Raw genomic sequence first — 16,154 nt, forward strand, 5'->3', positions numbered from 1 at the left:
GTACTTACAAACTTGTGGGGCATTTCCAGTCCAAGCAACCAGAAGTCTTCTCCTATTGTACTTCAGATCATCATAACTGTGATGGACCTGCTCACCTGTGTGGAGGATACCTGTAGCACTGGTGAGATTGCATGCCAGCCAGTCCAAGGCCTCTGCCTTGTACTCTGATCCCTGGAACTGGCACTGTAGCAGCCACTGTTCATGGTCACTCACTAGGATTCCAACCATAACTCTGGACTCCAGAATGCCCCACTGCTGCGCCCAGAAGTGAGAATCCTCTCCAACACCTGTCATTGTTCCTGTACAGTTCAAACTCCAACAGGTTATTCTGTATTCCTGCATGTTGCATTTAATATAGCCTGTTTTCCTGCCGTTGCACACTATTGAGCCAGTTTTAAAAATGAGGTGCATTGCTTGGCACTACACAAACCAGCTTAGCTGAGCATTGTTTAAACTGCAACTTCTTAGCAATGCTTAGCAGTGTACAAACCAGCTTAGCTTAGTTGAACATTGCTTAAACTGCCAATGTTTAGCACTGCTTAGCAGTGCGCAAACCAGTTAAGCATGGACAAGCTGTCCTTAAACAGAGATTGTTATAGCAGTGCTTATCATGGCTTAGCAAGGCTTAGCAGAGCTTAGCTGAGCACAGCAGATCAAGATGTAAAAATAAATGGTATAATTTATCTTGAAAAAATAATTACTTAATTTCTCTTCCATGTATTCAAACACCACACCTACTGCACAGGAGGCCTTAACTCTATTCACTTAGCTACGTGGATATGTAGAATGCTGCTATACTTTTGCATATACCTTTCAGCTATGTTTAAGCAGTACTAAGCACTGTGCTGCAGCATGCAAACATGCTCAGCTATGCTTAAACCTGACCTTTGATTCATAAATTAAATGCATCTGGTTCTATTTTTAGATGTCTGGCATGTGTCAATCACATAAAAAATAAATATTTAATACATATGCATACATTGATATCCTTCACTTTGACAGTGCAGGGAGATGTTACTCATCTCCGGACATAGTAACACACTCCCTACAGTGATTCAATAACTGTGTTACATGGCTCTCCCTCAGTAACACACCTTCATTAGTAAGCATGGTGCACTACCAAGAGGGTACCATGTACACAGCCATGGTACCTTCCATGTAGGCTGTACACTAAGCCTACTTATATTTTATTAAATCTGGGGGTCTATTAGTGCATTCAGTAAACATGTACAACTGTGCCCTGACTTTATTTTTTTTTTTATTCATGGTGGTGGAGAAAATAAGTATTGATGCCAGAGGGGTGACTGACAAAACAGACTAGAATTGTAGGAAATGAAACAGCAATTGAAGTTGAATGCTTGCAATCATTCAGGATTAAATGGCAGTTTAAATGGCAAACAAAGGCTGCTAATTTGTGAGATATTTAGTAATGTCTTCGTTATGTCTATCCTTTAGCTAAAGGAAACTGAGTACTCACATATATTTTGGAATGCATTTTATGAAAAAATGATATACATTACTGTTATTTATAACTACTTTAGTTGTGAGATGTTCATTGGGTGTGGGTATTTTGTTGAGATTAAATTTGCATAATTTAGGTGTTCTAGTTTTAAATAAACAGGCAATAATCATCATGTGATTGCATCTGAGGTACTTTACACTTCAGTTTGAATTAATTTTATGGTTCTGAAGAAGTCTTACAATAAAGAAAGACAAAATGTTTAAACATATTTTTTAGTTGTACAGTTTACTTATTTCATTGAGATACATATGCATATTTACTGTGTTTATAACTTGTTTTATATACATTTACTGCTGAGTATTTATATTGTGGTTAGAAAAGATAAAGGAATTATTGTAGTGACTATAGCAGTGTCCTTGCATGGGCTCACTGATTTGCTCTTTGTAAGTTGTGAAAATGGAAGATAGGACAGTTAGAAAATGCAGAGGCAGAACACAAGTGATAGACAGAAGGAATAAATCAAGATGGTCATGCTGGACAAGGTGGAAGAGGAGAGATACAATGTGTTTATTGAGGGATAGAACCCCTTTTTAAATGTATTTTGTATATGTATATGGAAGGCAAGTTGATGCAGGAAGTAAGGAAGAAGATCTTGGAGAATGGGGAGAGATAAAGAGGTGTTAGAGCAGTTCTCACCTTGGTCTAGAGGACTTCAAATATTTCCAGTGCCTGATGAACTTGCAGTGGAACACCCTGATGATGAGGGGTGGTGGCATCTATTTGACTCAGTGGTCAGAGCTGGCTGGAGCAGTGAGTTTTGCACCCACTGAAGGAGGGCCTGCATGTTCCAAAGGTGCATCTCCACTGTTTGATCAGCCACATCCTTCAACAAGACCTGTTGCTCACACCTTTCACACTTTTCCATGCTCCCCTTGGCAAGGTGTCTACAAGACTTCTGCCCTGACACTATAAGTACATCCCCAGACCGACAAAGTGAGATAGAGAACATTCCCTGAGCTGGGAGACATATGGTTGGGCTGTTCCTGGAATCCCTGGACCTTAGAAAAAAGGAACATAAAAGATTGAGAAAGAAAGCAATAAATGAAAACATTTAAAAGAGTGAGTGAAAGAAAGAGAGAGGGAGAGGTGGGGTAACTATAATATCCCAAACCACAGTTCTCTCCCAGATGGTTACTTGCCACAAACTCATACACAGACCATAGCAATTCCCCATATTAAACAGCATCACCAATATATTTTCCTCTGCAAGATACCTGTTAAATAAATTAGCAGTGGCATTGAATTGAAAGAGATGATGACAGTTGATGCAACACTGGAAACCCGTCTAGAAAATGGGAAAAGGGGGGTTGATGAAAATGGTGATGATGATGATGTCCTTTCTGCTACAATGTTAAAGAAACCAAGTAAGTCCACAAGTAAAATAAATGATGTGAGCGATAATGTAACAACTTCATTGTTGTTTGCAATAAGCTGTGTTTTGTTTTACCACAGATTGAGGTCATACTAAAATTATTATTCTTTTTCTTCTATAATTAATATTGCTGTTTGCAGAAAAATGTATTCTTGAATTTGTACATTTTATCCCTACATGTGTACAAATGGGGGTAAACTAATATGTATGCCTGCCATTTAACATTTTTCTAAGAAGACAGCATAGCAGACACGATATAAAATTATCTCAGGAATTAAAAGTACTTAAAATATTGCAGCATAAACTTCTGCAAATGTTTCTAATACAGCTGAAGTTTATTCTTATTCTTATTTTTTTCCTGAAGATGAGTGCAAAGTCCTCCTGCATTTCAGAGCTGTAATGAAGATGTCATACTGGTCGTATGTACATTTTCCAATCCAAATCTGACTACAAATGAATTATATGGTTTGTTGTAGAACTTCCCTACAGAGCATGTTAAGTACAATCTCTGGGCACCATAAATGTATATCCTGATATACACCAATGAATTGTAAGTAATATACAGATCTAGAAAACAGTTTTAAAATGTTACAATAACCTTTGCTACACTCTGTGGTGGTAGAAAGATACAAGTCTATAACAATCATTTGCTGTGGATATGTCTGACATTAACTTTTATTTGCTTATTGCAGAGACAAAATGATGGGTCTTCATTTAATGATGAAAACTTGCATACCTTAATGTTTGATCTTTTGGAATCAGGATCTAATACACAGGCTTCTGCAACATTATGGTCACTGCTTCTTCTGATGACTTACCCTGATATTCAAGGTACAATTAACACTGTAACAAACTACTGATAAAAATACTATGATTTGAAGGCAGATATTATGAAAGGCACAATTTCTTCTTTGTCTGTCTTTGCTGTGTGAGTAACATATTTTCATTTGCTAAGAAGCTAAATCCAGGAAGCAAAACTGTCTCTTTTTAGGGCAACTGAACAGCACTTTCGTACATAAAAGTGCTAAAACACCCCACTAAAACAATCACATGCCTAAAGCAGATGCCTTATGCTGACCGACTAAAAATACTCCAGCTATACTCTGTCACATATCGTCTACTCAGAGGCGATCTCTGCTTAACATACAAGGCCATGTCAAACCCAGAGCTGTTGGACATGCTACACTTAAAGAAATCCCAGTCCATCAGAGCCACATGCTCCAGGGACCTAAACCTTGTCATCACAATTAACAAAACATGCTGGATGGATAGGTTCCTGAACCAGAGACTCCCCATACTCTGAAATAGACTGCCCATACATGTCAAGCAGAGCGCCTCTTTGGCTCTCTTCAAAAGGAACCTTGACAACTGGATGGGAGATAGGAAATTTGCCCCGGGGATCACGTCAGTCACCCTGCTAGACAGGGGTCCAGGGAAGTAAATATTATGGGAAGAAATAGCCAGGGAATTGTTATGGCTAGGCTTGTATAGGCCCTAGGGCCGATAGCCTCGTACCAACTTATGAACCTATCAACCTATAAAACCACAGAGTAGTCAGACAAAAACCAAGGGGTTCAAATCTGGGACAAGACTGAGATCAGCTGCAATATAACTACAGGTGGCTGAGAAGAAGTTGCATGAGTGTCACATTCATGAAACTCAAGACATTGAGGGGTAGCACACCAATTGCTTTTTCCATGGGAAATCACTGCCAGCATGATTTCTATGTATGTGCAAGAACTGTTCCTTTGTTACACTGACTCAATCAAGAAAAGCAGAAATATGTCTAGAGCTACATCAGCAATCCCCCTTTAAACAAAGCATCATAGGTTATATATAAATCCCTCCTGAAGAAATAGAAGTGTTTCATCACACCATCTTGGGAATGCACAATAAAACATTGCTCTTTAAAAATGCAGAAAGGTCAATTAGCTATTGTTTACAAGTTATAGACATGTCTTGGCCTTCTTAGCTGGGTCTGGTCAAGAAGTACTATGTATATATGTAGATATATATATATATATATATATATATATATATATATATATATATTAGTGGTGGTGCTGCGGTAGCGTTGTCGCCTCATAGCAAGATGTTGTCCCGTTCGATTCTCAGCTAGAGCGTCTTCTGTGTGGAGGCATACGTGAATGGGGCGTGCCTTCATTGAAGGTTGTGCGTCAGGGCTGGTAGCCCGGTACGTAAAAATCCACTACCAATTATTAGCAGACCGGAGTTCCACTGCGGTGACCCCTAACTGGGAAAAGCCGAAAGAGACACAGACTGATATATATATATATATATATATATATATATACATATATATATATATATATATATATATATATATATATATATATATATATATATATATATATATATATATATATATATATATATATATATATATATATATACATATATATATATATATATATATATATATATATATATATATATATATCAGTTTGTGTCTAGATATCCAAATGATGATCTCATAGGTTGTCCTAGTCAGTTATTGTCTGCCACCAGTTATCATCACTATCATGTTTTCTCAAAGTTACAAGCCCCCAACATTATTTAATGTTTTGTTATTTAACTGTGTCATTTATTTACTTATAATTTGACAACCAGGTAGGTGGACTGGCTAACAGACCCTTTTCAGTCATGACCAGAGATGATATGACACAGCCTGTCTCATTAGAGAATACAATTTGAAGCAGACATTTTAAAGAATAAAGGGTACCATTGAAAATGCCATCAGTTTTGTAAAACAAATTAGGTTTTATGTGGAAATGATATATTGGCTTATGCAGGAGGCACACAATTATTCATTGTCTTGAAAGCATGACCATTTAGACTTGGTAATCAACATTTTTTAAACTTTGCTTTGAATGTTTTTAGAGTACTTTGATGTCTGGCTTCTATTGAGAGTGGATAAAAAGTATTTGGATCCATTTCAGAAAAGGCTTTCTCACCTGTGGTGACTCATCACAGTTTGTGAGGCTATTTTCTTTCACCCTTGCATGGGGTTTCTTCTTTCTACATAGGTGTGTGACAGCAGAGTTTCTGTCAGTAGCACAACAGATTACACACTCACCTTTGGTACATAATGCTAAGAGTTATATTCCCACACCAGGTAATTGGATTACTGACACTACAGTGCAACATGGAGAGGGGTTATTGCATTCTTGAGCATGCCGTCCTTTAGATGAGAGGTTAAACTCAGGTTCCATCTCCTTGAGATGGTGGTAGCACAGGTGGAAATAAAGATTTTATGGCACCTCTCAGAAAGAGTATGAAAAGTTCCCTGATGCCTTGGCCAAATTTCCTCTGGTAGTATAAATATCACTTGAAGTCTCCCCTGAAAAGAAGACAGCAGCTTAGTATGACTAACATGGTCAATAAAAGATAAATAAGAAAATAAAGATGCAATTAAGGGAACATAAGGGATACCCCCCCCCCCCCCATGGAGTTGTAGAAGAGACTTATGTGCCTGCAATAAAACAATAATAGCTGTGTATTTTGTGCTTTTTTGGCTCAGTGAGTTTGCATTCACACTGCAAATGAAAACAGATAAAAGTATGCAGATAAATGATTTATACCTTGATCTAGCCACCTTACTGTGTTACAGCAGTGTGCACCATTGGTGGTTATAGATGCAAACACTTTTGTCTGCAAATTTTCCTTTTGTACTCTGCAGGTGCTCCATTGATGAGTTCTCATGATTATCCCTCACTGACAGGTGATACATTCTGCAAAGCTTCTGAGATACCAACACAGATCCTACCCATTAGACTTTCATATTATCTGTCCACTTCTTCTGTCCTTTACTTTACCTGTCCCTTCCTGTTCTCTTTCTGTTTTATGACTACATCAACTTACATAGCATTATGGATGAACAATTTCCGACAGTTTCCCCAGCCAGCCTGGCTGACATGGGCATCCTGAGGTAATGTAGCAATTTCCTTGTGTACACTGACAACCCACTTGTTCTAGTCCACACAAATTCATTATGTGTGAGAGAGATGCATCTTTAGTAAGAGCATATAATCCAGGCTCTCTCGCTCACCAGTCAGTCCATCTGATACTAACCTGGTCATCAGCATGCACACATCACCTCCTTCACCCATCAAACCAGCAAGACATAAACCTACATATGCAGAGGTCCTTACAAGAAGCTTACCTAAACATCAGTGACCTCCCAAACACAAACACAAGCATGCTTTACATAATACATCCTCTACAGAACATAGTACACATAATATATCACACACCAATATCTCACCAGTCAAGCCCCTAAGGCAAAACACAAAAACAAACAACTTAGTCATAGGCAACTCACTTGTGAGACACACAGATGTCCCTCTCACCAGGTTGGGTAAGTAAAAGGTCACAGTCAGCTATCAAGTGCCAGGATCCGCCACATCCCACATGCACTCAAGTCTCTCAACAACAGGCACTGTTATGATTCTGTCATATTCCATGTTGGTGTGAATGCCCTGAGATGTACCTCACTGGACTACACGAAGAGAGACATGACTGAGCTCTCAGATTATGTGTCTCAGGCAGGTATGTCCCTAGCCTTAAGCAGCATTTTACCTCCACCTAGGATAATACCTCGATACAAACAAAAAAATGACTGGCTTCAACAATTGGCTTAGTTTCTAGTGTCATTCAAAGGGGAATCCAGTATCTGTCAACCTGGGATGATATGGTCAATAGAACTTAATGCTTTGCCAGAGATGGTCTTTATCTGTCACCCCTGGGATTTCGTTTACTGGTTAAGGTTCTTGCCATCCCCATAGTGCCTTGTTTAGGCAATGTCACAAGAACAAAATTACCGATGTAAAAATACCCTCTAAAAACAACCTTAAGATTATAAAAACGACACAAATTACCCAACGGACAAACAGACCACTGTTTTGCACAATATCAAGTAGCCCAACAATAAGCAAAAGAATCACATAGGAATGAAGCACAGTTCTATCTCTCATATACAAACGAATCTGAAAGTTATAAAAGAACAAACTGCTTTATTAAGGTTAGCACTTTCATCACTATCTAAGTGGCTTCCTCAGACCATAGACACAAAACAATAAACAACATTTTATCAATGCTCACTATTTAAAAACATACTCACAGGTGCTTATAATTATCCATACACTGCCATCTCCAAATTCAAACACTTTCAGAAAGAGTGGTGTCATAACTACGTACACCACAACACATCTTAAAGCAGTATAACACCTATTTTTAAAATATAGCATCCATGTTTACTCTAACCATGCATTATTTTCATATAAATAAAACAACTACTCACTAAAAATATACCAATTTATCCCCTTAAAATAACAGATCTGACCTCATAGAGTTGTTCAATGAATTACAATACATATTCAACTTGTTCCGTGTCTAAACGCATACTGCAATATTTAAGCAGCCATATAGTATATATTAGCTGTCCATCACTTCAATATGCAGTATAGTCATTTTCAAAAATAAACCATTTACACAAGTAAAATATTGCATTAATGAAATAGTCCATCAAATTGGATGCTGTATGAAATCATTTACACATATATAGAATTGCCACATCAGAATGTTCCACCTTTCTTAGGGCATCAATCTCAAAATTCCCTCATTCATCGGTGCACAAATTCAACAAGGCATCAATCACTACATTCACTGATATATCATGCTGACATTAATCTATAAGGTATGAACCATAGAGTGCATATAAGCACAATGCACATACCACAACCTAACCCATAATTGGAAAGGTACTCACATAGTAGTGAGCATCCCTTCGCTAGAAAATAACCATGAAGTTAGTCTTGCAATCTACTCCATGAATACCACTTACTACATAAGCATTAGATGTTCCGTATTATCCACTAAATCGCTCACATAATCACGAGCATTCGACTATTGAAAGTGCATGCCAATGCATATAATAAACATGGTGCTCCTATTCCAATATACTCCATAATTTATACTTGCTTGCGTTACGCATTTAGATGACTGAATACTATTCATCCAACAATATTAGATCACAATATAACATCAACTAACAGGCACTAATACTAACATAATTCTACATATAACACATCCGCCTTAGGCAACATGGTGAATAAAATACAACACCAATACAACCCAATCTCATTTGCAAATACCAGATGCATAAACAAACATGCATCTATACTGTTGAATGAGAACGAGTGGCATAGCAATGGTAAACCAAGCATTCTACATAATACAACAGATGGAATTATATACTTATAATTACTTCAATTATCACTACTCCCTATCAATGGGAACTCAGTAAACTACATCACCATTTTCACGTTTACAGTATGTATCTAACAACTTAAATACAATGCATCCATATGTTTCGCGAACCATGCTAAAAATATTAGCAGCAAGTGATGACTACTTGATCTAACTGATAATAAGCATGCATAGTGTTTAATAGCAGCTCCACCATTGATAACTCATGTAAAAAATGCATACATACAACCTTGACACATTCACAATTAATAAATTCATAATTACATACACCAATCAGAATCATACCTTATTCACAACTACAAATCATATGATATTACATCCAACGTATACATATAAAAAAGATGGGCAGAGCATCACATCTGCAGGGAGTCAATAGCTCAAACTATGTTAGTCAACTTGGATTATATATAGGGAGTAAAACAATATTAGAACTACACCCAACTAATTTAATCAGTATTAGATAGGGTGCCAACACAAAGCGTCAACCAACTTCCCTACACAAATAAAGTTGAACTATATCACTGGCCAGCAATTCATCATGCTGCTTGCACTGTATTGCTTGATTATCTATCAGACTACAGATACACTCATGCATCCACTTCACTGATACAGTAATCTAATGCAGCATACATTTATGATCTGGGTATACCCCTGGCATCCAAAACTGGCTTAATGTAAATTTTACCATTAAGACCATGTCCTTTATCTGCTCTCTGTTTCTGAATCCATCTAAGTTCAGACCTTTCAGTCCTATTCTTTATATTCCCCATTCTAATGCTCATATCAGTCCTTTCTAAAACTGTGAACAAAAACACATGTCTCTGGGTGGTCCTCTGTGTATACCTGAACAGGGCACTCAGACCATCCTGGAGTCTGATGCTATTATTATGCTCTCTTATCCTTTCACATAAGATGCGATTCGTCATCCCTACATAAAAATGGGAGCAGCAATCACAGTAGGCCAAGTAAATCACATTTTTTGTGTCGCACCTGGCTTCTACTTTCAACTTATAATATTTCCCAGTGTCTGGGTGGATAAATCTATCCCTGCTACTAATGCTAGTACATTGATTACAATGGCCACAAGAAGTAGTCACACTCCTAATATCCATCACATCTCCCATTTTAGGGTAGCAGAGCATACGTTTCAGGTTCTTCCTATTCTTATAGCAGAATCTAGGTCTTTCATCAACTATCTTTCTGATTCTATCATTAGTCATCAATAGAGACTAATGTCTACCTATTACCTCCCTGATCTTCCAAACATCCATTGTATATGCTAATGATACATGCACTTCCTTCTATCATTATTATTCCTGGTCTGATCCACACTACTCTCTGAGGATCTGCGTGAGAAATATGATCGAGCACTCCCTGTCCTCATCCCATTCACTTCCTTGAATGTGTTCTCAATATATTTTCTATCATAGCCCCCCTGAGCTAAACTATCACCCAGCATAACCAGTTCCTGCTCAAACCCACTATCTACATTTTTTCAGTCTTGAGACATGCATCACTTGACATTTAATCAAATTATTAAAGATATGCCTAGGGTGCATGCTAGATCTATGCAGGAGAGTGTTCCTGTAGTATTCTTTTCTATATACCCTTGTACTAATCTTCCTGTCACCCGATTTAACTATCCTAACATCCAAATACTCAACCTGTTCACTTGAATAATGTGATGTAAATTTCAAGAACTCTGTACTATTTTATAATTGTTCTACAAACTGGTTGGCTGCACCTATATCACCTGACCAAATGATAAGCACGTCATCCGCAAATCGACAGTATAACAAAACATTCTCCTTAAACAACCTACTATCGAACACACATTCCATCTCCCATGTTACTAGCACTACATTGGCGTAGCTATTAGCACAACTAGTGCCCATAGCTATGCCGTCACACTGCAGGTAGTAGGCATGCCCAAACACAAAAACATTATTCTCACCTATTAACCTCATCAAGTAGCATATAAGATCTATTAGTGGGTTGTCATAGTGACTATTTGTTACTAAGAATCTTTTCAAATACTCCAAACCTTGCTCATTAGGTATGACCATAAAGAGAGAAACTATATTGTGTCAAAAATGAGAAATCTCTAGTTGTATTCATATTATCAGAGAACAAATATAAATCCTGTAACAACTGTTTAGTATCCCTCAGGACTACTTCAATCTGGTTAAAGACTGGTCTAATGTGTCTCTCAACAAATAAAGAAAAGGGTTCAGTCATCCAACCCCTCCCCGCCACAGTGGGTCTGAAGGGTGGATTGACTGGATCCTTATAAACTTTAGGCATACTTTGCAACAATGGAACAACAGGGTGATTAACTTCCAAATAATTTTTAAACTCAAATGTAATATTATGTGAAGTGAGGCAGTCGTTCAACCTTAACCATATGTCTCTTATCATACTCTCCACTTGTCTATAATTAAGCATCCTATATGTGTTTCGATCAGCCAACATATTCTTCATAGATTCTACATAGAATTCCTTATCCATTATGACTGTCAGGCCACCTTTGTCTGCTGGGCGTATCACTATCTGATTGTCAGCTTGTAGTGACCTCAATGCTATACTTTAATTCCTAGTCATATTATGGTATATACTACCCCTTGGCTCTTGCTGCAATGTATCATATATTTCATCCTCACATATTTTAATGAGTGCATCCAATATAGGAAAATTTATCGTTATGAAACTATTATATTTCCTATGACAATTGTTAACATTAGAACAATTAGCATTAGATCCTACCGGTAAATCAGAAGCACACATTCTAAGCATAATGCTTCTAGCAAACAATTTCAAGTCAGTTAAAGTATATGATAAATCAGAACTCTGTGCTGGTATAAACGATAATCTTTTATTGATGACTGACACTTCTTCCTTGGTCATAGTCCTTTTGGATATATTCCAGACTAGTGACCCGTCTGATTCCACATCTTCTTTATAGTGGGATAGTCCTCTGACTGAAACTATTCCTTCCTCTGCATACTCACATGACTCCTCGACCTCTGCTGGTCTCTCCCTCTCTCTTGTCGAATAGGCAGGGGAAGTTTCATAAAAACCTGTGATGAAGCTTCAGCTTTAACATTCCTATGCACTACCCCTGTGCTGGTTGTATCTCATTCGTCATATCCGCTGGTTAACTATTTATATTAGATGCAGGAATATGGGTCATGGCCTGTGTGCTAGTGACTATTTATGCCTCTCCCAATGCTACATGGGGAAACACACTCTGTTTAGATGTAGATGCTCTCTCATTCTCACTAATGACATCATTACATAATTCTCTCACCTCTACACCTCCAACTGCTGATAATGGTTGATTGGAATTATCAGTCCAAGGCCATGAAAATGCATGGCCTGTGCAGACGTCCGCAAACTCTCTAAGTTCTTTCTCTTCTGCATCACCAACCTCCATTCATAGGCTGAAACATTGTCAATCATTCTCCTCAACACACAATGCACTATTTCCACAGGAAATTCCTTATATAGAACCTCATGATCTCTATCCACCTTCTCCCTTAATTGTTCTTCTTCGGGTCTAAAATAGTAATTCATGAGCTTCATATAGCTCATACTTGTCTCCTGGTTAATGTCCTGCCACCTGGCCAGTAAATCAGGGTAGTGTGTGCCATAGGTTGGCATCTTCAATACTCTAAGGACACGAGGCACTATACAGAAATGCAGACATGCTTCAAAATGATATCTCTGAAGCTCCAACTGTTTCAACTTGTATAAATCATCTTCGATTCCATGCAATATTGTACGCATTCGGTTAGCATCATAACTCGGTATATCCTTATTTATCACATCAGCTTCACTAGTATAGTCCATCAACAGAAAATTATTCTCTGTGGTTAATACCTTCATTAATCCAGCATGCTTCTGCACTCTTACTGGTTCCAACGGATTATAATCCAATTCTATTGTGTCTCGGATAGAACTTTCAGCCATACTTCCATCGGTAATCAAAAACCAATAATAAAAATGACACAAATTACCAAACGGACAAACGAATGACTGTTTTGCACAATATCAAGTAGCCCGACAATAAGCAAAAAAAATCACATTGGAATGAAGCACAGTTCTATCTCTCATAAACAAATGACTCCGTAAGATAAAAATGAACAAACTGCTTTATTACAGTTAGCACTTTCACCACTATCTAAGTGGCTTCCTCAGACCATAGACACAAAACAATAAACGGCATTTCATCAATGCTCACTATTTAAAAACATACTCACAGGTGCTTATAATTATCTGCACACTGCCATCTCCAAATTCAAACACTTTCAAAAAGAGTGGTGACGTAACTACGTAAACCACAATACATCTTAAAGCAGTATAACATCTATTTTTTTTAAATATAGCATCCATGTTTACTCTAACCATGCATTATTTTCATAAAAATAAAACAACTACTCACTAAAAATATACCAATTCATCCCCTTAAAATAACAGGTCTGACCCCATAGAGCTGTTCAATGAATTACGATACATATTCAACTTGTTCCGTGTCTAAACGCATACTGCAAAATTTAGGTAGCCATATAGTATATATTAACTGTCCATCACTTCATTATGCAGTATAGTCATTTGTAAAAATAAACCATTTACACAAGTAAAATATTGCATTAATGAAATATTCCATCAAACTGGATGCTGTATGAAATCATTTACACATATATAGAATTGCCACATCAGAATGTTCCACCTTTCTAAGGGCATCGATCTCCTTCATTCATCAGTGCACAAATTCAACAAGGCATCAATCACTACATTCACTGATATATCATGCTGACATTTCTCTATAAGGTATGAACCATAGAGTGCATATAAGTACAATGCACCTCCTTCACCCATCAAACCAGCATGACATAAACCTGCATATGCAGAGGTCCTTACAAGAAGCTTACCTAAACATCAGAGACCTCCCAAACACAAACACTAGCACGCTTTACATAATAAATCCTCTGCAGAACATAGTACACAATATATCACACACCAATACCTCACCAGTCAAGCCCCTAAGGCATAACACAAAAACAAACAACTTAGTCATAGGCAACTCACTTGTGAAACACACAGATGTCCCTCTCACCAGGTTGGGTAAGTAAAAGGTCACAGTCAGCTATCAGGTGCCAGGATCCACCACATCACACATGCACTCAAGTCTCTCACCAACAGGCACTGTTATGATTCTGTCATATTCCATGTTAGTGTGAATGACCTGAGATGTACCTCACTGGACTACATGAAGAGAGACATGACTGAGCTCTCAGATTATGTGTCTCAGGCAGGTATGTCTAGCCTTAACCAACATTTTACCACCACCTAGGATGATACAAACAAAAACTGATTGGCTTCAACAATTGGCTTAGTTTATAGTGTCATTCAAAGGGGATCTAGTATCTGTCAACCTGGGATGATAGGGCCAATAGGCCTCAATGATTTGCCAGAGATGGTCTTCATCTGTCACCCCTGGGATTTCAGTTACTGGTTAAGGTTCTTGCCATCCCCATAGTGCCTTTTTTAGGCAATGTCACAAGAACATAATTACTGATGCAAAAATACCCGCTAAAATCAACCTTAAGGTTGTGCTGCACCATGCTAGGATTCTAAACCAGAAACTGCAGTTGGAAGCAGTCCTCACTCTGGAAGATACTGACATTTATGGAGTCACTGAGACCTGGTTTAAGGCTGTGGACAGCACCCCAGCTATACCCGGTTACACTTCCTTCCACACGTTCAGACCACAAACTGAAGGCATGATAACTAAAGGAGGCGGTGCACCAGTATTCATTAAAGATAAATACACTTCCAGATTGGTTAAATAGCTTGATTCCTTGAATTATTTAAGGTGCAATTGACTGTAGGTAAGACCCCTCTTCAGGTCATTGTCAGCTATAGGACCCCCTCCTTGAATCAGGATATCCACTAAACCTTTTTGGATCTACTTGAGTCAATCAAGATACAACCAAACACTGTGGTATTGGGTGACTTTAATTACCCATCCATAGACTGGGTAAATTATAGGTTCATAGGTACATAGGTTGATACTAGGCTATCTGCCCTAGGGCACTTATAAGCCTAGCCAGAGTGTGTTTGGCTTTCACCAACCTTTTAGATTAGTTGACTGTGTCTCTGTATAGTAGATCACAGAAGGTAGCAATATTAAGATTAGTTTACTATACCTCTGTCTAGCAAGAACACAGAAGAGATCCCAGGGGTAAACGTATGGTCTCCCATCCACTTGTCAAGATTTCTCTTGAATAGGGTCAGTGAGGGGCTCTGCCTAATATGGATTGGGATTTTGTTCCAGAGTGAGGGGAGCCTCTGGGATATGAATCTGTCCCTCCAGCATGTCCTTTTTATTTCTGTGCTGAGGTTCAAGTCCCTGGAGCGTGTGGCTCTAAGGGACTTGGATTTCTTGAGGTGGAGCATGTCCATTAATTCTGAGTTGGACATGGCTTTATATGTCAGACACAGATAGCCTCTGAGTAGGCGGTACACAGCTGAGTAGAGCTGGAGTTTCTTTAGCCGAAGTGCATAGGGTATCTGTTTGCATCCCTTGATCATCTTGGTGAGGTACTTTTGGGGTCTTTCCAGTTGCTGCAGGTGTCGGGTAAGGTACATCCCAAATGGGGCATTGTATTCAATTATGGGTCTCATAAGTGATGCGTAGAGGGGCACAATGACCTCTCTTGATCTAGATGCGAACCCTTTCATGATAAGGTGGGCTATATAGAAGGTCTTTCTAACTACTTTGGCAACGTGATTGTCAAAGGAGAGATTACTATCTACTTTGGTCCCCAGGTCCCTAATTACTTCTTCCATACTTAATGGATTACCACCTATGTGGTAATTTGTGGGCACTTTGCTTTTCCCAAAGGGGATGACAATGCACTTTTTGGCATTTAGCTTTAGGCCATGGCTCTGGCACCAGTTATCCGTCTC

The 16,154-nt window shown here is 38.3% G+C and overlaps 1 protein-coding gene across 1 annotated transcript in view; it reads left to right on the forward strand.

Annotated features, from left to right (window-relative positions):
* Positions 1-16,154, forward strand: part of LOC122809630 (cytochrome P450 2D26-like) — an 844,591-nt gene that overhangs the window by 730,261 nt on the left and 98,176 nt on the right. Inside the window, exon 6 of the mRNA XM_044081265.1 lies at positions 3,587-3,725. Within this exon, the coding sequence (XP_043937200.1) occupies positions 3,587-3,725 (139 nt within the window). The remainder of the gene's footprint in view (positions 1-3,586; positions 3,726-16,154) is intronic.

The sequence above is a fragment of the Protopterus annectens genome, chromosome 8.part0, assembly GCF_019279795.1.
Source record: "Protopterus annectens isolate FY-2018-M chromosome 8.part0, PAN1.0, whole genome shotgun sequence".
NCBI classification, from domain to species: domain Eukaryota; kingdom Metazoa; phylum Chordata; order Ceratodontiformes; family Protopteridae; genus Protopterus; species Protopterus annectens.